Source organism: Hippopotamus amphibius, chromosome 1, assembly GCF_030028045.1.
Source record: "Hippopotamus amphibius kiboko isolate mHipAmp2 chromosome 1, mHipAmp2.hap2, whole genome shotgun sequence".
In the NCBI taxonomy this organism is placed as follows: domain Eukaryota; kingdom Metazoa; phylum Chordata; class Mammalia; order Artiodactyla; family Hippopotamidae; genus Hippopotamus; species Hippopotamus amphibius.
The window spans coordinates 127,031,812-127,056,222 of record NC_080186.1 but is presented as its reverse complement, the minus strand read 5'-3'; the positions used below and the strand labels follow the sequence as shown (position 1 = coordinate 127,056,222).

General features: G+C 46.0%; 1 protein-coding gene across 1 annotated transcript in view; it reads right to left on the bottom strand.

Annotated features, from left to right (window-relative positions):
* The window catches only part of COL23A1 (collagen type XXIII alpha 1 chain), a 323,197-nt gene that overhangs the window by 50,168 nt on the left and 248,618 nt on the right, over positions 1-24,411 (bottom strand). The window contains exon 3 of the mRNA XM_057727622.1: positions 13,105-13,149. Within this exon, the coding sequence (XP_057583605.1) occupies positions 13,105-13,149 (45 nt within the window). The remainder of the gene's footprint in view (positions 1-13,104; positions 13,150-24,411) is intronic.

Here is a 24,411-nt window from a genome sequence, read left to right as displayed (position 1 = left end):
TCAATAAAACTAAAAGCTGGTTCTTTGAGAAGATAAATAAAAGTGATAAACCATTAGCTAGACTCATCAGGAAAAAAAAGGAGAAGATGCAAATCAACAGAATTAAAAATGAAAAAGGAGAAGTAACAACCAACACCACAGAAATACAAAAGATCATGAGAGACTACTACAAGCAACTATATGCCAATAAATTGGATAACCTGGAAGAAATGGATACATTCTTAGAAAAATACAATCTTCCAAGACTGAACCAGGAAGAAATAGAAAATATGAACAGATCAATTACAAGCACTAAAATTGAGGCTGTGATTAAAAATCTCCCAACAAACAAAAGCCCAGGGACAGATGGCTTCACAGGCGAATTCTATCAAACATTTAGAGAAGAGCTACACCTATTCTTCTCAAACTCTTCCAAAATATAGCAGAAGGAAGAATACTCCCAAACTCATTTTACAAGGCCACCATCACCCTGATACCAAAACCTGACAAAAATGCCACAAAAAAAGAAAATTGCAGGTCAATATCACTGATGAATATAGATGTAAAAATCCTCAACAAAATACTAGCCAACAGAATCCAATAGCACATTAAAAAGATCATACACCATGATCAAGTGGAGTCTATGCCTGAAATGCAAGCATTCTTCAATATACACAAATCAATCAATGTGATACATCATATTAACAAATTAAAGGATGAAAACCATATGATCATCTCAATAGATGCAGAAAAAGCTTTTGACAAAGTTCAACATCCATTTATGATATGAAAACTCTCCAGAAAATGGGCATAGAAGGAAATTACCACAACATAATAAAAGCCATATATGACAAACCAACAGCCAACATCATTCTAAATGGGGAAAAACTGAAAGCATTCCCTCTAAGAACAGGAACAAGACGAGGGTGCCCACTCTCACCACTATTATTCAACATAGTTTGGAAGTGTTAGCCACAGCAATCAGAGAAGAAAATGAAATAAAAGGAATCCAAATTGGAAAAGAAGTAAAATTGTCACTCTTTGCATATTTTATACAAAGAAAACTGTACATTATACATAGAAAACCCTAAAGAAGTTACCAGAAAACTGCTAGCACTAATCAATGAACTTAGTAAAGTTGCAGGATACAAAATTAATGCACAGAAATCTCTTGCATTCCTATACACTAACAACAGAAGACCAGAAAGAGAAATTAAGGAAACTCTCCCATTTACCATTGCAACAAAAAGAATAAAATGCCTAGGAATAAACCTGCCTAAGGAGGCAAAAGACCTGTACATAGAAAACTGTAAGACACTGATGAAAGAAATCAAAGACAATACAAACAGATGGAGAGACATACCATGTTCTTGGATTGGAAGAATCAACATTGTGAAAATGACTGTACTACCCAAAGCAATTTACAGATTCAATGCAATCCTGATCAAATCACCAATGGCATTTTTCACAGAACTAGAACAAGAAATCTTATGATTTGTATGGAAATGCAAAAGACCCCGAATAGCCAAGGCAATCTTGAGAAGGAAAGATGGAATTGGTGGAATCAGGCTTCCTGACTTCAAACTATACTACAAGGCCATAGTGAGCAAGACAGTATGGTACTGGCACAAAAATAGAAAGGAAGATCAATGGAACAGAATAGAGAACTCAGAGGTAAACCCAAGCACATATGGGCACCTTATCTTTGACAAAGGAGGCACGAGTATACAATGGAAAAAAGACAGCCTCTTCAATAAGTGGTGCTGGGAAAATTGGACAGCTACATGTAAAAGAATGAAATTAGAACACTTCCTAACACCATACACAAAAATAAACTCCAAATGGATTAAAGACCTAAACGGAAGGCCAGACACTATCAAACTCCTAGAGGAAAACATAGGCAGAACACTCTATGACATAGGTCAAAGCAAGATTCTTTTGGACCCACCTCCTAGAATAATGGAAATAAAATCAAGAATAAACAAATGGGACCTCATGAAACTTAAAAGCTCTTGCACAGTGAAAGAAACCATAAACAAGACAAGAAGGCAACCCTCAGAATGGGAGAAAATACTTGCCAATGAAGCAATGGACAAAGGATTAATCCCCAAAATACACAAGCAGCTCATGCAGCTTAATACCAAAAAAGCAAATAACCCAATCCACAAATAGGCAGAAGACCTAAATAGACATTTCTCCAAAGAAGACATGCAGATGACCAACAAACACATGAAAAGATGCTCAACATCACTAATCATTAGAGAAATGCAATTCAAAGCCACAATGAGGTATCACCTCACACCAGTCAGAATGGCCATCATCAAAAAATCTAGAAACAATAAATGCTGGAGAGGATGCAAAGAAAAGGGAACTCTCCTGCACTGTTGGTGGGAATGTAAGTTGGTACAGCCACTATGGAAAACAATTTGGAGGTTCCTTAAAAAACGAAAAATAGAACTACTATATGACCCAGTAATCCCACTTCTGGGCATATACCCTGAAAAAACAATTATCCCCAAAGAGACATGTACCAGAATGTTCACTGCAGCACTATTTACAGGACATGGATGCAACCTAAATGCCCATCAATAGATGAATGGATAAAGAAGATGTGGCACATATATACAATGGAATATTACTCAGCCATAAGAAGGAATGAAACTGAGTTATTTGTAGTGAGGTGGATGGACCTAGAATCTGTCATACAGAGTGAAGTAAGCCAGAAAGAGAAAAACAAATACTGTATGCTAACTCATATATATGGAATCTAAAAAAAATGGTACTGGTGAACCCAGTGACAGGGCAAGAATAAAGATGCAGATGTAGAGAACGGACTTGAGGACATGAGGTGCAGGGCGAAGGGGAAGCTGGGATGAAGTGAGAGAGTAGCATTGACATATATATGCTACCAACTGTAAAATAGATAGCTAGTGGGAAGCTGCTGCATAACACCGGGAGATCAAGTCAATGATGGGTGATAACTTAGAGGGCTGGGATAGGGAGGGTGGGAAGGAGTCGTGGGAGGGATGGGATATGGAGATATATGTATAAATATAGCTGATTCACTTTGTTGTACAGCAAAAACTGGCACAACAATGTAAAGCAATTATATTCCAATAAAGAGCTAAAAAAAAAAAAAAAAAAGAATTATAGAACAATAACCTGCAAGAAAACTTTCCTCCTGTCACAAAGGGGACTGTTTTGTAACTAGAAAGCGGTATTGCCATGTGTTTTTGTTCATCACAAAAAAAGGGGAAACTGAGAAGAAGCGGGAGAGTAGTACAGACATATATATACTACCAACTGTAAAATAGTCAGTGGGAAGTTGTTGTATAACAAAGGGAGTCCAACTCGAGGATGGAAGATGCCTTAGAGGACTGGGGCAGGGAGGGTGGGGGGGAATCGAGGGGGGGGCGTCAAGGAAGGGAGGGAATATGGGGATATGTGTATAAAAACAGTTGATTGAACCTGGTGTACCCCCCAAAAAAATAAAATAAAATAATAAAAAAAAAAAAATATGAGCTGGTGATAACTAACCCTCTCTTTTTGTGCATCATGGCAAGATTCTTATCTGGGATATAATTCTTCTAGCATTAAAACTTTTCCCATTGGAATTTGCCATTTATAATGCTTCTTTTGGAATTGTTCACTATAGCTGGGGGATTCCATAAAAATAACACAGTGAAATAAGATTGCTTACAGATTTTGTTATGCATATCAACATTGTTTATGTGGTTGGTGACAAACCATTGAAATGTGTTAGATGTTGTCTCAGACTGGGATACGTTCTTAGGATCTTAGCAAGAAAGACTAGCAGAACACGGAGAAGAATTTTTTTAAGTTTAATACTGTGGAGTTCCTTTTACTGTAACGCTGTAGCTTATGTTGAAAATTTAATCAAATGTGGAGGTTTTTTTCCTTCCTTAGTTTCTGGTTCTGTTTTTTTTTAATTGTTATTCAAAGATCAGCATAATATTTACTTTATAGAAAAACTATTTCTGCTTTATCTTCTGATATATTGTTTTTAGTTAACAGCTTCAAATAAAATGATTTATTGAATTAAAAAAATAACAAAGAAAGCAAAATAAACAAAAAATTATTTTTAAAAAAAGTGAGTTTAGCAAAGTTACAGGTTACAAGGTCAACATACAAAAGAAATCAGTTGTATTTGTACACACTAGCAACAAACACTTGGAAATTGAATTTTAAAATAAAAACCAGTACCATTAATAATAGTGCTGAAAATTGTAAGATACTTAGGAAAAAATCTATCAAAGATATGCAAGAACTGTATGCTGAAAACTACAAAATGACAGTGCAACTAATCGAAGAAAATCTCAGTAAATGAAGAGATGTACAGTATTGATGAATGAGAAAACTCAATATTATTTTTTTGTTCTTTAATAAATGTTTATTTCTTACTCAGTCCAATGGGGAATGATTGGTGGTTGAGTTGGAAGGAGGAATTGCTCCACACAGTCATCCAGATATCCAGGATCCTTCCTTTTTTTTTTTTAAGCTCTTTATTGGAATATAATTGCTTTACACTCTTGTACCAGCTTATGAGGTACACCAAAATGAGTCAGCTGTATTTATACACATATCCCCATATCCCCTCCCTCCCGCGACTCCCCCCCAACCCTCCCCGTCCTGGCCCTCTAAGGCATCACCCATCATCGACTTGATCTCCCGGTGTTATGCAGCACCTTCCCACTAGCTATCTATTTTACAGTTGGTAGTGTATATTTGTCTCTGCTACTCTCTCACTTCGTCCCAGCTTCCCCTTTGCCCCCTGCACCCCCAACCCCGTGTCTTCCAGTCCATTCTCTGCATCTGCATCCTTATTCTTGTCCTGTCACTGGGTTCATCAATACCTTTTTTTTCCTTTTGATTCTGTATATATGAGTTAGCATACAGTATTTGTTTTTCTCTTTCTGGCTTACTTCACTCTGTATGACAGACTCAAGGTCTATCCACCTCATTACATATAGCTCCATCTCATCCCTTTTTATAGCTGAGTAATATTCCATTGTATATATATGCCACATCTTCTTTATCCATTCATCTGTTGATGGGCATTTAGGTTGCTTCCATGTCCTGGCTATTGCAAATAGTGCTGCAATAAACATTATGGTACATGTTTCTTTTTGGATTATGGTTTTTTCTGGGTATATACCCAGTGGTGGGATTACTGGATTTTTTTTTAATTAATGTTTTTTTGGCTTTTTTGTGGTTTTTTTTTTTTTTTTTTTTTTTTGCTGCATTGGGTCTTAATTCCTGCATGCAGGCTTTCTCTAGTTGCTGCAAGCAGGGACTACTCTTCTTTGAGGTGCGTGGTGGGCTTCTCAGAGCAGTGGCTTCTCTCGTTGTGGAGCACAGGCTTTAGGTGCACAGGCTTCAGCAGTAGCAGCTTGAGGGCTCTAGAGTGCAGGCTCAATAGTTGTGGCACACAGGCTTAGTTGCTCCATGGCAGGTGGGGTCTTCCTGAATAAGGGCTCAAACCCATGTCCCCTGCATTGGCAGGCAGATTCCTAACCACTGCACCACCAGGGAAGTCCCTCAATGCTGTTAAAATTTCAGTTCTTTGTGAGTTGATCTATAGATGCATACAACCTCACCAAAAAATTCATCAATTTTATTTGTAGAAATTGAAAAGCTGCTTCTAAAATTGAAATGGAACAGTAAAGACCTAGAACAATCCAAACAACTTTGAAAAATAAGAACAAAGTTGAAAGACTCATTCCATTTGATTTTAAGACTTATTTTAAAGCTACCATAGGACTTCCCTGGTGGCACAGTGGTTAAGAATCTGTCTGCTAATGTAGGTGACAAGGGTTCAATTCCTGGTCCGGGAAGTTTCCACATGCCATGGAGCAACTAAGCCTGGGCACCACAACTACTGACCCTGCGCTCTAGAGACCGTGAGGTAAAATAAGAGAAGTCACTGCAATGAGAAGCCTGCATACCACAATGAAGAGTAGTCTTAAATGGGTCTCTTGTAGACAGCATATATATGGGTCTTTTTTTTTATATCCATTCAGCCAGTAGGTGTGTTTTGGTTGGAGAATTTAGTCCATTTACATTCATGGTAATTATTGATATGTACATCCCTATTACCATTTTCTTAATTGTTTTGTTTTTGTTTTTGTAGGTCCTTTTCCTCTCTTGTGTTTCCCACTTAGAGAAGTTCCTTTAGCATTTGTTGTAGGGTTGGTTTGGTGGTGCTGAATTCTCTTAGCTGTTGCTTGTCTGTAAAGCTTTTGATTTCTCTGTTGAATCTGAATGAGATCCTTGCTGGGTAGAGTATTGGTGGTTGGTTGTAGTTTCTTCCCTTTCATCACTTTAAATATATTGTGCCACTCCCTTCTGGCTTGTAGAATTTCTGCTGAGAAATCAGCTGTTAACCTTATGGGAGTTCCCTTGTGTGTTATGTGTCATTTTCCCCTTGTTGCTTTTAATAATTTTTCTTGTCTTTAATTTTTGTCAGTTTGATTACTATGTGTCTTGGCGTGTTTCTCCTTGGGTCTATCCTGCTTAGGACTCTCTGTGCTTCCTGGACTTGGGTGGCTATTTCCTTTCCCATGTTAAGGAATTTTCTAACTATAATCTCTTCAAATATTTTCTCGGGTCCTTTCTCTCTCTCTTCTCCCTCTGGAACCCCTATAATGAAAATGTTGGTGTGTTTAATGTTGTCCCAGAGGTCTCTTAGGCTGTCTTCATTTCTTTTCATTCTTTTTTCTTTATTCTGTTCTGCAGCAGTGATTTCCACCATTCTGTCTTCCAGGTTACTTACCCGTTCTTCTGCCTCAGTTATTCTGCTATTGAGTCCTTCTAGTGTATTTTTCATTTCAGTTATTGTGTTGCTTATCTGTTCATTTGTTCTTTAATTCTTCCAGGTCTTTGGTAAACTTTTCTTGCATCTTTTTGATCTTTGCATCCAGTCTTTTTTCAAAGTCCTGGATCATCTTCACCATCATTATTATGAATTCTTTTCCTGGAAGGGTGCCTATCTCCACTTCATTAGTTGTTTTTCTGGGGTTTTATCTTGTCCCTTCATCTGGTACAAAGTCCTCTGCCTTTTCATTTTCTCTGTCTTCCTGTGGCTGTGGTTTTCAGTTCCACAGAACAAATTATTGCTGATACTGTTGTCCGCCCTCTTGTGGAGGAAGCTATCTAAGAGGTTTGTGTGTGCTTCCTGATGTGAGGGACTGGTGGTGGGTAGAGCTGGGTGTTGCTCTGGTGGCCAGAGCTCAATAAAACTTTAATCCACTTGTCAGCTGATAGGTAAGGCTGAGTTCCCACCCTGCTGTTGTTTGGCCTCAGGCGACCCAGCACTGGAGCTTACAGGCTCTTTGGCAGGGCTAATGACAGACTCTGGGAGGGCTCACACCGATGGGCACTTCCCAGAACCCTCACTGCCAGCATTGTGAACCCTGCAGTTAGCCACCTCTGCAGGTGACCCTCCAACATCAGCAGGTGGGTCTTGTTCAGTCTCTTATGGGGTCACTGCTCCTTCCCCCTGGGTCCTGGTGAGCACACTTTTTTGTGTGCCCTCCAAGAGTGGAGTCTCTGTTTCCCCCAGTCCTGTGGAAGTCCTACAATTGAATCCCACTGGCCTTCAAAGTCTGATTCTCTGGGGATTCCTCCTCCTGTTGCCGGACCCCCAGGTTGGGAAGCCTGACATGGGGCTCAGAACCCTCACTTTAGTGGGTGGACTTCTGTGGTATAACTGTTCTCCTGTTTGTGAGTCGCCCACCCAGAGGTTATGGGATTTACTTTCTCATGACTGTGCCCCTCCTAGTGTCTCATCGAGGCTTCTCCTCTGTCTCTGAATGTGGGGTGTTTTTCTAGTGAGTTCCAGTGTCTTCCTGTAGACGGTTGTTCAGCAGTTAGTTGTGACTCTGGTGCTCTTGCAACAGGGAGTGAGCACATGTCCTTCTACTTTGCCATCTTGAACCAATCTCTCACCATGGTGTTTTAAAAAACAAAAGATTCTTTCTTCAATTTTTCCTTTCGGTAATGTGGTTAGGATGTACTTAAATGTGGATCTCTTTGAATTTATTCTATGTGGAGTTTGTTGAGCTTCTTTGATGTGCAGATTAATGTTTTCTTTATATTTGGAAAGATTTTGGCCATTAATTCTTCATATATTCCTTCCCTACTGAGGCCACCATTATACATATGTTGGCACACTTGACAGTGTCCCACAGATCTCTGAGATTCTGTTCATTTTTATTCATTCTTTTTTCTTTCTTTTCCTTAGGATCATCTCAATTGACCTGTTCTCAAGTTTGGTGATTCTTTCTTCTGCCAACCCAAATCTACTGTTGAGCCCCTTTAGTGAAATTTTCATTTCCGTTATTGTACATTACAGCTTCAGAATCTCTATTTGGTTCCTTTAAAAAATATTTTCCATCTTTGTATTAATAATCTCCATTTAGTGGTACATAATTCTTATGGCTTCCTTTAATTTTTTAGACATGGTTTCCTTTAGTTCTTTGAACATATTTATAACAGCCAATATAAAATCTTTGCCTAATAAGTTCATCTGGGCTTCCTCACTGACAGTTTTTATTGACTGCTTTTTTTCCTTTTTTTTTTTTTCACTGCCATACTTTCTTGTATCTTTGTGTGTCTCATAATTTTTGTTACAAACTGGGCATTTCAAATAATCTAATATGGCTACTCTGGAAATTAGATATCCCTCCTCCTTCCCAGGGTATGTTGTTGTTGTTGCTGTTTGTTCAGAGGTTTTTTTGAACTAGTTCTCTGAAATGTGTACTCTTTGTCATGTGCAGCTACTGAATTCTCTGCTCGGTTTGCTTAACTGTCGGCTTAAGACAGAATTTTTCTTTAATGCCTTGATCTGGTAAGTGTCCCATTCTGTGCCGAGGTGCTCTTTGTGTGTGTTGAGCATAGCTTCAATGCTCTGTCAGGTTACAACTCTGCCTTTGCCTTCACTTCTTGCTTGAGTAGAGCCTCTAGGTCAGCCAGAGGTGAGAGACTGTGACTCTCTTAGGTCTTTCCCTGCACAGGCATGTGTCTTCTGAATCCCTAGGTGTATGCTGGAGCATTTCAAAGCCCCTTTGGACAGCGAATCCCCTAGATTTTCATTTAAGTTTTTGTGTCAGCTTCTTGTTTGCTCCAACTGGTACTGCCACCTCAGGCAGCTGCAATTGCTGCTGAGTGTTTTGGCAAGCATGCTGGGGATCGGGCTTTTCCCAGTGAGTGAGCACTGCATCAGGTCAAAAAAGATGCGTTCTGGGCATGGGCTTTTCCAGGGAGCTCACAGGGACAATTTTCAGAGAATGTGCATTTGGGGAGCTTCGAAATCACTCTGCCACCTCCAGTGGCTGCTAGTTTTCACAGGTACTGTGATTGTGAGGCTGTGATGGTTTTTCAGGCTGCCATGGGGCCGGAGAGATGGGCAAATTAAAATGCTACAGACCTCAAAAAGGAATGAAATTGGGACATTTGTAGAGACATGGATGGACCTAGAGACTGTCATACAGAGTGAAGTGACTCAGAGAAAAACAAATACCGTATATTAACACATATATGCGGAATATAGAAAAATGGTACAAATCAACTGGTTTGCAAGGCAGAAATAGAGACACACATGTAGAGAACAAACTTATGGACACCAAGTGGGGAAACTGGGGGTGAGGGATGGGGGTGGGGTTGGGGGGAATGAATTGGGAGGTTGGGATTGCCATATATACATTACTAACGAGAAAAAAAATATCAAATTGTACACTTTAAATATATGCAGTTTATTGTATGTCAACTGTATCTCAATAAAAGTTCTTAAAAAAAAATGCTACAGACCTCACTGTTCTCAGCAAGGTTTAGACCTTTTTCTTAAATTAACATTTCTTAGGTTACCAGACATTAATTTCCAGAATCCTGGAAAGGTCAATTTTTCCTAGTGTTCTTGCTGCTCTCATGGAGGAGCAGATTTTCAGAAGGGTTTTCTCTACCATTCCAGCAGTGCTTCTTCCACTGTATTTTTAGAAAGGATTTCTTGGAGCCAGGGTAGATAAAAAAAACCCTAACACTAAAACTGCTGACCTAAGGCTGGCAGCTGCAGAGATCTGGTGAGTGCCCCCATCTGTCTCTGTAGGTTTAGCACAAGCATCAGCCAAGCAGAATTTGTTCTCATTCTTGTGTCTTCCTGCCTCTTAAAGGGTCCTTCTTTCTCTCTCCCTCCTCCTTTTGCTCCTCCTTTCCTGTCAACAAGCACTTATTGACCATCTCTTTAGTGTCTGGGGGTCAAGTTCCTACTCTGAGGCGCCCATGCTTTGGTGGAGAAAGACATGTTTGCAGAGCAGACCACCAGCACTGCAGGGAATGCTGGGGCTGAGGGAGGGATCTAGTGCTGGGGGAGCTAAGGGAGAGTGATGGATGCTCTTGGGGAAAGGGGAGTCTGGAAGGAGAAAAAAATCCTGCCTAAGTTCCCTAGAAAGAGGACCCAAGGGTAGTTTTGGGCTTCCCCAGATGAGAAATAGGCCAGCGGGGAGGTGAAAAATCCATTCCATTAAGATAGAGACACAAAAACACTGTAGGACCTGTGAGGCATATTCCAGGCGAAGGCTCCCACTGGGAGCTGGAGAGGACCCATCCCCACAGATGGGCTGGGTCAGCTCTGTCTGCAGGTCTGCAGCAGCAGCAAGGAGCCATCTCAGCCGGATACTCTCCCATCAGGCAGAAAGAGCCTTTCTCCCTGGGGCACAGGAAACGTCTGGTTTGTACAAGGGAAGGGCCCAAAGCCAAGGGGTGCATGTGTGTGAGACTATCTACAAATAAACAGGAGACCCAGCCAAAGCTAATCAGAGAGGGACATCTGCTCTGTGCTACTCACACCATTCTGTGACAGGCAGACAATCAGGACACCGCATGGGAAAGGGCAGTGAAGGGGAGGAGGTGCTGCCCACCCCCTGTCCAGCAGCTGACCTTAGATGAGACACTTCTCCCCTTGGATCCTTAGTTTCCTTATCTGCAAAATGGGGATAATAACATATCCTTATCTTCTGCAGAGCTCTGTGAGGATCACATGAGATGAAGGACTTGAAAGGACCCAGTGCAGTGCCAGAGGCCCAGTAAGTCTTTGTCTTTCTTTGACTTTTAGATCAGTTGTAAATTGGAGTCATAATTCTAATGGGTTTTTGAGTAAGTTGAGGGATATTATACTTTGTCCTAAAAAAAGTCTCTATGTATTCCTCATCTTCTTCCAAAAAAGGACAGCAGGAGCTTACAATAAAAGGCAATAAAACCTTTTACAAGGGCAGAAATGAGAACTGAGTGATGAAGTGTGTATTTAGTGGGCTGGTGGTGCAGGGAGGTGATTCCACACAAAACTCATTGCAGTCAAACACAAAACAGTCTTGAGTTTCTGAAAGTCAAAGCAAACAGAGTACCATGAAAGGTGTTGCCTGACAGTGAATTCTGGGGAATTTATCTGGCGGGCTTCTATGTAAGAAGCTAAAGAGTGCAAGCATGTAGCAAAACAAGAGGACAAGAGGCCGGGTGCCCAGTGTCAGGGGGAAGAGCCTGAGGTTCAGAGAACCTGCCCCATTTCTCCCAGGCACTGTCTGCCTGGGTCCTCCTCGTGGTGGACCCCTCTGGCATTCCCACCTTGCTCTCCTTATGCCTTTGCTGAGGGCTGAGTATGTGTGCATTCCCGCACTCACTGTTCTGTACATTTCCATCCTCTGCACCAGCCTCTTGGCTGGGTGCTGAACACTTGGGGTGATAGCCCCAGCCAGAGGGATTAGATAAGCCTTTCTGGAGGAGATGCTTGAGCTAGACTGAAAGGACAAAAGAATAGTGAACTTGGGCTAAGAGTCCCGGTAGAGGAGACATTCTGCACAGGCTCAGAGTGGGAGGGCCTTGGACATCCACGATGAGGCTGGAGGTGGGGCACACGGGAGGAACAGTGGTGAGAACTGCAGGAGGCTGTGCTGATGAGGACAGGGCTGAAACATACTGAGGAGGAGACACAGGGATTTGCTGTGGGAGTGGGGAGGGAGGAATCAAGGATGGCGCCCTGGTGTCTGGATAGGGAAGCAGGTGGTCGGAGGTCCCCTCCCTGCCATGGGAGCCGGAGGAGAGCCGGCTGGGGAACGTGCTGGGTTCAGTGGGCCCAGGTCCAACCTCTGGGTCCAGAGGAGATGACTTGGCTGCAGGCAGGAAGGGGGGCATTGCCAGTATTATGGGGGCACCAGAGCCACAGGGGTGGGAGGGAGAGAAGATGGCCAAGAGCAGATCCATTTAAGAGGCAAGTGGGGTCCCATAGGAAAGGTGCATGAGAAGGGGTCAGAGATGTGGGAGGAAATTCAGGCAAGAGTTGGTGGGGGGACCCCAGGGAATGCCCAATGTGAGGCTCAGGAAGAGAGACAGCGACGCATCTGTGTCTACCGCTGTGGCCATCAGGAGGTCAGTGGTAACTCTGGACAAAAGGATGTGCATTGAGTGACAGTTTGAAGAGACTGGAGGAGTGGAAGGCAAGGCGGAGGACGTGGGAGCGGGGTAGGGGTGTGTAGCCTCTGAGGGAAGCTTCGCTGTGAGTTGGGGGAAGGGTACGTGCAGAGAGAGTGCATTTTGGGTGAAATGAAGATGGCGGGAGGGAGGCTGGCAGCGAGCACAGGTGAGTCTTCAGGTTGTATGGAAGGAGAGTGAAGGGATCGTCTCCTGGTGGTGCTGCCAAGGGAAGGACAGGCCAAGGCCGGGGGGGATGGGGACAGACAGGAGAACCATCTTGTGCTGAGGGACCTCAGTAGCGACCGTGGGTGGTGGAACCACCATCTATTCCCTCAAGACAGGAGCCCATTTCAGAGTGGGAAACCAGAGGTTAAGGTTTCTGAGGCTGATGATGAGATTTGGGGGGTGGCCAAGGGCATAGAGGGCACTGTCACTGGAATTATAACACTGGAATTGTGTCAGGAAGCCAAGAAAGGCAGCGCTGGGCACTGTAGCTCTGGGGACAGTGGCTGGAACTGGAGGGGAGACAAAGACCTGGCCCAGTGAGTTGTGGGGTGGTGCGGGGATTGGCACCTCCAGCCAGGTCCCAGGTCAAGGGCAGACTTCCAGGCCTGGGTTTAGGAACTAAGAAAACCTGGGACTCACCGGGATCGCCTCTTCTTCCAGGCTTGCCACGCCGTCCAGGGGGCCCTAGGCAGGAAAACAAGGACGCATGCATTAAGAAGGGAAGCCAGTGAGCTTGGGCACAGCCTGCCTCCTGGCAGCCAATCCCCTGCAACCCACACCCATCACAGCAGCCTGGGGGCAGCCTGCTCACCGCCCTGCTGGTTGGGGGAGGGGAGAGGAGTGGGGAGAAGGCTCCTTCCCCTGCCCCTCCCTCACCCCTGCTCTTCTGGATCCTCCCCTATGGGCTGCATCCTCACCCCTCACTCATTCATTTAGTTATTCAATTATCTATTCATTATTTCATTCACAAGTCCTTCCCCATTCAAAAAGGTTTACTACCTAGAAATTCATAGACAGAGGCGTCTGCCACTGAGAAACTCCATACTTAGAAGAAAAATAAGACTGAGGGTAGCAGTTATTTTACAAAAGCCCAGACAAACGCTTTTTAACATTCACTAAAATAAGACAACAGAGGCAACACACATCAAGACACGGTGATAGCAGGCTCTGTCTATCCATCTACCTCCTTCCTTTGCTCACTAGACCCTCTGGTACCTCCCTCCCCTCCCCCACAGCTCTAGGGAGCCGCTTATAAATTCCTTGTGATTTACTGCACATAACGTGCACGCCAAGGGACATTCTTTCCGGGATCCAGTCTCATCCATCTGTTTCTGCACTTTCCGAATCTGATGCAGATCATCCTGCCTCCACCTTCTGTCCCTTGGCCCACGTCAGCTCCCGCGATGCTGAAGAAGAAGAGGGCTCTGGGTGACGGAATCCAGAGCCCAGCTCGCCTGCCCTGGGAGTGGAGGCCAGCTTGCCCTCCTCCCAGCGCCTCTCCTGGAGCCTTGCCGCACACCTCCCTGATGCCCCCTTGCCTTGCCTGCTCTGCCTCCGTTTTCACTCCCCATTAGTCTAACTACCCCTGATTCTTCTTCCCGTTTTCTCAGGTGCTGGAGAAAGTGAAGTCGCAGGCACTAGACTGCAATGCATACTCCTCTCTGTCCTGTCCCCCACTGCGCGCCCGGCTCTGGGCTGGGCCTGGAGGCAACTGAGGACCAGCCTGTGTCACAAGCACTGTCCTTTCCTGTAAAAGTCAACCTCAAAACCCCTCAAAAATTCCTGGAACAACCACAGAGGAGAGGCGGAGATGGGCCATGAACCAGGTCTGTGGCAGGATGGTTAACTGAAAAATTAGTGTGCCTGCCTGTGTGCGTGCGTGTGTGCGTGCGTGTGTGTTTCCCTTTCTCATTCTCTTCATTTTAAAGCTGGTGGTCAGGCCTCTCTGTGTGCCCGGGCTGGGGGTCAGGATGGAGCAGAAAAGCAAAAATAGCCCCAGGTCAGCAGTGCTTCCCAACTTTTGTTGGGGCTGGAGGGAGGGGGGCATCCTGGATGGGGAGGATGGAGGGCTTCTGAGAAAGAGAAAGAGAGGAGAGACTCATGTGGAGGGGAGGGGCCCCTCAATTATACGTTAGACCCTGAAACCTTTCCAGGCCCCATGGGTGAGGTGAGAATGCATTTCAATGCCAGCCTTGTGGACTTGGGGCTTGAGGTCAGGAGGTTAAACAAAATTTAAAAATGAGAAACGTGCTATTTCTTGCACTTCGAAGTTTGTAAGTAAATTTTTTTTATTGTGGTCCAAAACATAAAATTTACCTTCTTAAACTTTTTTATGTGTGCAGTACAGTAGTGCTAACTACATGCACACTGTGTGTAATAAATCTCTAGAACTTTTCATCTTGCAAAACAGAAAATCTACAGCCATTGAACAACTCCCACTCTCCCCTTCCCTCCAGCCCCTGGCAACTACCATTCTACTTTGTGTTTCTAAGAGTGTGACTATCTTAGACATCTCAGGTAAGTGGAATCATGCAGTATTTGTCTTTTTGTAATTGGCTTATTTCACTTAGCACAATGTCCTCAAGATTCATCCATGTTTCCACATATGACAAGATTTCCCTCCTTTTTAGGCTGGATAATCGTCCGTTGTATGTATACATCACATTTTCTTTATCCATTCATCCTGTCTGTCGAATGGACACTTGGGTTGCTTCTGCCTCTTGGCTACTGTGAAAGATGCTGAAATGGACATGGTGTGCGGGATCCTATTTTCAATCAGTTTGCATGCATACCCATAAGTAGAACTGCTGAATCATATGGTAATTCTATTTTTAAGTTTTTGAGGAACTGCTATTCTGCTTTCTATAGGGGCTACACTATTTTATATTCCCACCAACAGTGCACACGTGTTTCACATTTCTTCATATCCTTGCCAATACTTGATACTTTCTGGTTTTCGTTTCTTTTTTTTTTATAGTGGCCATCCTAATAGAAATGAGGTGATATCTCAAGGTTTTGACTTGCATTTCTCTAATACTTAGTGATGCTGAACATCTTTTTATATACCTGTTAGCCATTTGTATATCTATCTATAAGCCATTTGTATATCTATAAGAAATGTCTATTCAAATCTTTTGCTCATTTTAAAATTGGATTGTTTGTTCTTTTGTTGTTGAGTTGTAGGGGTTCTTTATGTGAGGGTGAGTCAAAAATTATCCACACTCTGGATGTAGAATTAATTAACTTTTAGAAAAGACAGATACATCATTTTTCAACATAATCTCCTTGCTTTTCATTGCACTTTGTCCATCTACCAACAAGCTTTCATATTCCCTCATTAAAAAATATTTTAGGCTGAGCTGAGAGTCACAAATGCACCGTTGTCTTCACTTCTTCCCCAGAAGTGAATCTTCGTCCTCATAGGACTGCTTTCAGGGGACCAAACAGGTGAAAGTCTGATGAAGCAAGATCAGGACTGTAGGGAGGATGCTTTAACACCTCAAAACAAAGTTTCTGCAGAGTGTCAACAGTGTGGGCAGAAGTGTGCAGACGTGCATTGTCATGCAAGATCACAACACCCTTGGATAGCAGTCCTCTGCGTTTAATCCGAAGTTTAGGCTTCAGCTCTTCAATAAGCATCTCACTGTAATGAGCACTGTTGATTGTTGAACGTTTTTCCTGATAACGTTCCAATACTGGCCCTTGAGAATCCCAGAAAACTGTCACTCGTCTATTTGACAGTCATTTCATGTGTACACTCAATGTTGTCATCAGCCGTGGATGTGGACAGGTGTCCAGCTCCTTCATGATAGCTAATACTTGTGCGACCTTCCTTGAACTTCTCTAACCATTCATACACACTTCTTCACGAGAAAACACTTTCTTCATACTGCACACAAAGTCTTTGATAAATAACGGTACCAGGTACACCCTCAGACGACAAAAAAAGAATCACTGCACACTGCTCTTCTTTCGTGCAAATCACAAGTGGGGCGTCCGTTTTTGCTTGCACCACAGTTACAAATGAACTGATGTAACACGTTCACACCTGCACAGAAGTGACTGGGGAGACAGTAGCCTTGAATGGAAAGCGCAGATAAGATAGTGCAGCCAATAGAAGTTTTAATATAACTGGAGTGTGGATAATTTTTAACTCACCCTTGTATATTCTGGATATTAACCCCTTACCAGGCATACAGTTTGCAAATATTTTCTCCCATTCTTAGGTTGCTTTTGTCTCTGTTGATAATTTCCTTTGCTGTGCAGAAGTTTTAAAGTTTGACGTCCAATAGTCCAATTTGTCTATTTTTGCTTTTGTTACCTTTTTGATCTTTGAGTTAATTTTAACCTTTTCACCTTTTAAGCTAATTTTTGTATATGGTATAAGTTAAGGGTCCAACTCCATTCTTTTGCATGTGGATATCCAGTTTTCTCAACAGCATCTGTTGAAGAGACTATCTTTCCCCCATTGTGTAGCCTTGGCAACTTTGTCTAAAATCCTTTGACCATGTAAGTGATGCACTGCTGAATTTTGAGAGTAGAAATTCATGCCAGTTACACAGCCCTTGACTTTTCCCGAAACCAGACAGAGACTTTGAGTTTCATGCTGGAATGGCTCAGGGCTGTGCTGATTGGTGAGGCTAAGATTCTGACACCCGCATAGCAGACAACAGTTCCTCACGCCAGCGTAAACAGCTTATCAAGATCCTCCAGGTCCGTGATCTCAGCCAAGGCCTACAACACCTGCACTGCATGGTCAACTGCTTCCAACACCTCCATGTGGTGTCTCAGGCCCCTCACGGCTGAACATACATTCTGCTCCCCCAGCTCCTTTGCGGGGCTGACAGTGCCAGGGAACCCCACGAGGCTGGCAGGTGTTTGGCCTGTTCTCTGCAAGCACATCTGTTTTCAGGGTGAGCGAGGGGTTGGGGAGGGGAACCCCGCTGCCAGGCCCAGCATCACACTCCTCTGGTTGTAGGAAGGAGAAGGCCCAGCTTTCATTCACAAAGTCCAGTACACGGGTCCTTGCATTCTGTGTCCTCATCAGGCTATAGAAGGCCTGTGCTTGGCTCAGCAAGCCTGGACCTCGGGCTGAGGTGTGGCAGGAAAGCGGCCCAAGGGTGGAAGAGTAAGCCAGGCTCTTCCTGGGTCTGAAAGCTAAAGCAGCACCATGGTTTTCTGATGGTCATTCCTGGGTATGACTGTAAAATTCTCCGTCTGGGTAACGCAAGCCAGATGAAGACACGTGCTGTCGCTGAGGTGGCTGAACTGATGGATTTTTCTGGGTGGTCTCCTGGGTGGCATGGTTAGGCAGAAGGCCCCCTGAGGAAGATGCTCACGAGTGGGCGGCTGCCCAGGCAGGGTGGGGCGCCCCGCCTCCCAGGGCCTTTGGGGAAACTCCCAGCAGGCCTGGAGTGGGCGGGGGTCGGGGTGCTGCGGAGTGCACGGGGCCTGTGGGGCTGCAGCCCTGGCAGGCTGGGTGGGACTCCCAACTGAAAGGGCGTCAGTGAAGAAGGAGACTGAACCCTCTGTAGGCCAATCCAAACCAGCTCCTGGAGGCCTCTGTGTGAACAGCTCACAAACCGACAACAGCCCTCTCTTCGGAGATGCATACTCAAACATTCAACCGTCCCCAAGATAATTCTATTGAGAGGCAACACGTCCAAATCCAGAAACATCTCCCAATTCTCCGTGTGCTCCCAGACAGGGTTCTCTTCTCGCCTAAGTGTAAGTGTCACCAGTACCCACGGAGCCAAGCCAGAAACCACCTGGGAGCTGTCCGTGGCATCCTTCAGCACCCACCCCAAAGACCCCTTCCTCCTTGGCATCAGGCAAAACCGCCCCCACGCCTAGGCTCTACCACCCACCCTTCCTTCCGTGCCTCGTTTGTCCTCCTTCTCACAGAAGGGAGTCCACTGCAGGGTGCAGTCTGCATCTTGTGCAGCCTAAGTTCCCTCCTCACCATTTCTTGGCATTCTCTTTATAAGACTGTCAAATCTAATAAGATCTATGGCTCAGAAGAGACACGAGACGACCTAATTTGATAAGCCAAGCTGTTGAGATGAGGGATACTTTCTCCCCTTTCTCCCCATGGCAGGAGATGGAGGTGGTGAGGCCTGCCATGCTTGATCAAACAGAGGCCCTGGGAGCGGGGAGTACCAGAGCTGAGTCCCACGCTGACTGCTAGGCTCCCTGCCTGCTGCTTTTGCAAACAGAGAGGTCTTGCATACGTGAGGCCTGGATTGTGAAACCTGTAGTAGTGAAGGCAGGAAGGATGGCCCTTCAAGAGTTTCTAGGTTGTCAGGTGCTGAGGGCCGGCCATGGGCAGCAGCCCTGGTTCCGCATCTACTAGGTGCCAGGCCAGCTACTCATCCAACAGACGCGAACTTGGAACCCTTCGTGCTCCAGGTCTCCTGTGGCTCATCCAAGGGGCTCAGCTATTCCTGGCTCAGCCCTCTGAAAAAGATGCTGGGAAAGATGTTGGTATGCCCTGTACAGAGGGGAACTCAGAGGCTAAGTGAGGTGAAAAGACTTGTTTAAGGCCACACAGTGGCACCGTGGGGAGCCCTTCATCATCAGTTTGTGATTCTTAAGGTGCAAGGGCAGTGGCATCCCCAGGCAGGCAGCCTTGACAACGGAAGGGGCGGCCACCCTGGGGCGAGCAGCAGGGCAGACCAGCTGTGGCCCTCTGGCCTCTGGGCCAGGCCTACAGCAGACTGCCCCGGGATCCCAGGGATAGCCAGGCCAGCTGGCTGTAGCTCAGATGTTCTCCAAACAAGCAAAACCAGGCTTCCGGCCCTGCAGTTTGCCCCAGGGCTTTCTGCTTCTGAGTTTTCTGAAGTTCCTTCCTTTCTACAGTGGGAGAATGTTTCCCACCGCTGGCATAGTCTCAGATACTCAGGCTGCCCTAGGAGCCTGTCTTGATCGACCTGCTGATATATAGATGGAGAAACTAAGGTCTCGCCCAAGGATGCTGCTGGAGAAACAGTTCTGGCTGGAGAGTCTCCAGGTGACCAAGACTAGCTCAGGCTGTGCTCACCTCTGTGCGACTCATGGCTCTGGGTCAGAGGCTGGCAGCCGTGGGGACCCTGGTGCTTCCCAGCGGGTGCTGCTGTGCTGGCACCCGCAGTTTCCTTCCAGAGGCTTTGAGCAACAGACACCAACAGGTGATGCTTGTGCAGAAGGGGAAAAGACATGACTGAAAGGAAGCTTTTAACCTGGAGCAAGTTACTCAACCTCTCTGAGCTTTGGGTTCCCAATCCATGAGGATAAAAGTTTAGGGGTGATGGCAACTACACCTGCCTTGCAGAACTGTTAAACAGATGAGCTGGCAGCAGACACACCAGCCTGGGGGCACAAACGAGGGGCCTATCTGGGACCCCGAGAAATAACTGGCTGCAGCGGCCTCTGGGCCATTAGAATCTGGGGACTTGGTGTACATAGCTTACATGCTTCCCAAGGTGGGTAAAGCCTGAGACAGGGCAGCTATATTTCAGTAGAGCTCAAGTATGGTATAGTGGTCAGGGTTTGAGTCCAGAGGCTGGCTGAGCCCTTAATTACAGCCTGACCTCAAGCCCACAAGGGCAGAGCCAGTCTGGAGCCTTTCCACATCCTTAATCATGGTCTGTTTGTGGACCTGGGGACCAGGATGCATAGCTGAGTGGCCTGGGAATGAGATTTCTCAAAGAAATCCTGAGGTTTCAGGCACAGCACTTGCTGCTAAATGACTCTGCTTGTGACAACTGTGTGCACATTAAGTAACTCCAGAGAGAATGCTGCTTTTCTCAAGTGCTGATCGAGGCCACACTGGAACTGTTTCTAACTGATAAATATTTCGTCTCTGGTTGGGCTGGAGAGCTCATGTCACTAACCAACTCCGAAGGGTGCCTGAACCCCGACAGGCTCCCAGGAGGCCTGAGCAGCAAGGACTTGGTACTCGAAATGGTGTTCTCCCCCAGTCCTTCCCAGCATCTCCCTCCCTAGAGCAACGTCTGCCTTATTGCTGTCCTCTCACAACCCTGAAGCCAACCCCGGGGACAGCCTGCCCAGACCCTTCCCTCCCTCTCTTCCCCTGGCTCCAATGGTCACTCAGCCAGCCCCAGCCCCCACCGTCCCTGCTCCTCCCTCCTGCCAGCCCCTAAGGGCAGGGGCTTTTGTTCAATGTATCTAATTGAATCTATACTCAGGTCTGAAAAATCCTTTAAAGCCTCTCCACTCTTTTTTCTCTAAAGATCGGAGAAACTGAGGCTCAGAGACATCAAGAAAGGCTCCCAGATGCAACAGCAAAAGGTGGAAGAAACTCATATGTCCATCGTTGGGTGAACGGATGCACACAATGTGTGATAATATACATGTGCAATGCGTTACTATTCAGTCTTAGAAAGGAAGGAAGTTCTGACACATGCTAAAACATGGGTGAACTTTGATGACATTATGCTGAGTGAATTAAGCCTGTCACAAAAGGGAAAATACTGTATGATTCCACTTATACGAGACAGCTGGAGTAGTCACAGTCATAGAGACAGAAAGAAGAACGGTGGTTGAGGGGCTGGGGGCGAGGAGAATGGGGAATTAGTGTTAACGGGGACAGTTTTAGTTCTGCATGATGAAAAGGTTCTGTAGATGGATGGTGGTGGCGGCTGCACAATGATGTGAATGTACTTTATACCACTGAATTATATACTTAAAAATGGTCTAAATGGTAATTTTCAGTTATGTATATTTTACCACAATTAAAAACAAAAGAAACGCTCCCAGGATTCTCAGCTACCAAGGACCAGAGCGAGACTGTGAACTCAGGTCAGCCTGGTGGAGGCCACGGTGATGCTATTGGTAGTGCAGCTATAATAATGACACCACTGGGTATCTACTGAGAGCCTGGAACTGTGTGGTCATAGGTGACCGTGGTGTCCCCCAGGGTACACAGCAGGGAGATGGCAGAACACAGATTTGCACTCAGGTCTGTGTGACTCCAGGGCCCGTTCTCTGAAGGCCTCAGCTCCTGTGATTAAGGCCACCCCCAAATGTGTCCACAGCCCCTGAGACCTTCAGATCCGGTCCTTCTGGCGTTGGAGGCTCCTTTATCTGACCCTCTTCCCAGGACTCCAGGAAGGGAGTTGGGGGTCAGGCGGTTCCGAATCCCCCAGATCTTCAGCCTGGAGCTCCCTAAGGTTGCCCAGGGCCCCAGGGCCACTGTAGGGGGTGTGCCTTGAGCAGAGAAGGCAGGGGAAGTCCCTGAATTTGAGCTTCCATGACTAGATCATTAAACATCTCCCCAGATCATTTTGTTTTACAAGTTTCAGACCAACTTCCGAGTTGGAAACTCCCACCCGGGAGTTTCACCATGCTCATTTCCAGCCTGGCCTAACAAAGCCCTCTGTCCCTTGGAGGAGTGAGGCAGTACATCCTTTGGATGCCTCTGGGAGGGGCTGGGGGACACGGCACTCCTGGAGGGGATACTGACACCAGGAGAGGCTGGCCAGCTGGCAGGCTGTTTGGGCTCCAGGAGGGTCATGTTGTCCTTCATGAATTTAAATCACAGCCTCTTGTTCAGCAAATACAGCTCATTCCAAAGGCATTTAGGTCCTGCAGGCTTGTCCTCCACCATCCACCATGCTGACGGGAGCCCAGCAGTACTGAGCTCTGCCGCTGGTTGTAAGGTCCGGGAGCAGTTTGGAGAAGCAAAGCCGCGGGCTGCTGGGCTTGTATGGCAAATGCTTGTTTGAAACAAGGATGGGTGTCGAGGCTGGTGCAGACCCCTGCTGCCCTCGTGACCAGACCTGGTGAGCCTGCTTGAAAACTGTGGCTTTCAGTGACCAAATGAACAGAGCCCATCTCGGGGGGCCAGTGCCAGTGGATGGCCCCAAACTCACATTCACAAAGAGCCTCAGATGTGGATGCTGGTGTTCCTTCTAAAGGAGTGGATGGTTCTGGACAGCAGCCCCAACAGTGTTCACGAAAAACAAGAGGTATGTGGTATTGTTTATTGGATGTTTACTTTATACTTGTTACTCATCTCGATTCCACGGTACTAACGCATATATTCTTCACATCAAACCTTGGAGGAAGGCTACTATTATGATCTCCGTCTCATAGATGCAGAAACTGAGGCCCAAAGAGATTAACTGGCCATCTGAGGTCATGCAGCTGGTATGGGTGGGGCCGTGCAAGTGAGACCCTGAGCTCCAGCATCCCAACCCTGCCATCGGCCTCCAGCACCAGAAGATGCTTGTGGAAGGTGGGCGGCTAGAACAGTCCATAATTTTTATAACCACTTCTTGGCATTTGTTACTATTATTTTTAAAAATATACTGTGAACCACACAACATGGGAGGGGTGCAGAGGTGGCTCTTAGAAGTCTGTGAATTAAATGTTGAAATAAAAAGCCACACACTGCCAGCAATGGAGCAGACTCCGGCCTGCTTTCTGCACGCCCTCCTTACACCATCGAAATGCCTGTTGTTTCCGGGCTGGTTCCTCCCCTGAGTCAGGAGCAGCTTTAAAAAGGCATTTTAAACGGGATCAAGGGATCCAGACCATTACTCATGCTGGTGGCACACCAGACCCAAGAGCCACCGCCTAAGGGTCCCAAGGGTCCCAGTGAGAGGGGCTCAGAAGCAGGGGCTGCAGTGGGCCTTGGGGGAGGTGGGGAGGCTGACACATGCTGAGCCTGTGAGGGCCATGTGCTGGGTGCTTGTACTGTCTCTTTAATCCTGCTGCTAACTCTGAGATGTGGATATAATTGATCCGCTCACAGAAAAGAAACTGAGGCCCAAGGTGACGTGAGCTGTTCAAGTCAGAGCCAGTCAGGAGCCGGGAATTGGGCCAGGTCTGCCAGAGTGCTGGCACCAGCACTCCATCCTAAGTGTCTCCTTTTTGGGGAAATGGACCGTGATGTAAGCACCAGAGCTAAAAAAAGAAAGTGGAATGTCTTATCCAGAGGACCTGGAGAGAAGCAGAACACAGGCAGAGGGGACTAGGGTTGGTACATGGTTTCTGGGTCAGTGTGACAGGGCTCATGGAAGGGCTTTCAGTAAAGGGCTTCCGTGTCTTACAGTGGAGATTTCAAGGGACGACCTGAAGGGGGCCTTCTGAGTGACAAATGGGAACATCACGAGGTACCATGCTGTGGTAGCCCAGTAACACGCCGCCTCCTGGAGCTGGCAGAGCCCCTCCCCACAGCCCTCTGCTCTGAAGGGAGGGCTGAGCACACTCGCATGAAAAGTGAAAAGCCCCTCAGAGGGACAGAGAGAGACCATGGCCCTTCTCTTCCATGGGGCTCAAGGCCGTGAGTACCTCTCTGAGGGCTGAAGAGGTCCTAATGGCCAGCTGGCCTGGATTGGAAAGGCCAAGTGGGAAGGCCCAGAAAGGGGAGAAGGACTTTCTTGGGCTCTCAAAGGGTGAAGGCAGAGTCAGGTTAACCTGAATGTGGAAAGAGCTGGTGCTCAGGCTAAGAAAGGTGTTGCACCCAAAGAAACTGTGGCTCCTGACTGCCGGCTCCTGTGCCGGTGACGAGGGCATCCGGGGCACAGGCTGTGAGGTGCTGGTGTTGGGTGGTCAGTGGTGGAGGGGAGGGCTTGGGGCAGATCTTTGGGGCTCAGTCAGACCCAGATCTGTGCTAGTGTGAACTGGTTTCACCCCAGAGCCTATCATCTCCTGGGATCTTGTTTCCTGTAGGAAAACAGGCTCCAGAGGAGCACAGAGAAAACAGCACACCCAGAGACACCAAATTCCTCTGCTCTCCACTCACCCCAAAGCCTTAATCACTGACACGTGGGCCAATGTGTCCCCTAGAACTTCCCGAAGGCCAGGATTTATTGCTTTCAGAAAATGAAAAGCTTTTACAGGGCTGGCCAGAAAGTTCCTTCGGTTTAAAAAGTAAGAATAAAAGACATTTTTTATTTTCACAGAAAATTTTATTGAACAACGTATTCATTGTTTTGTCCC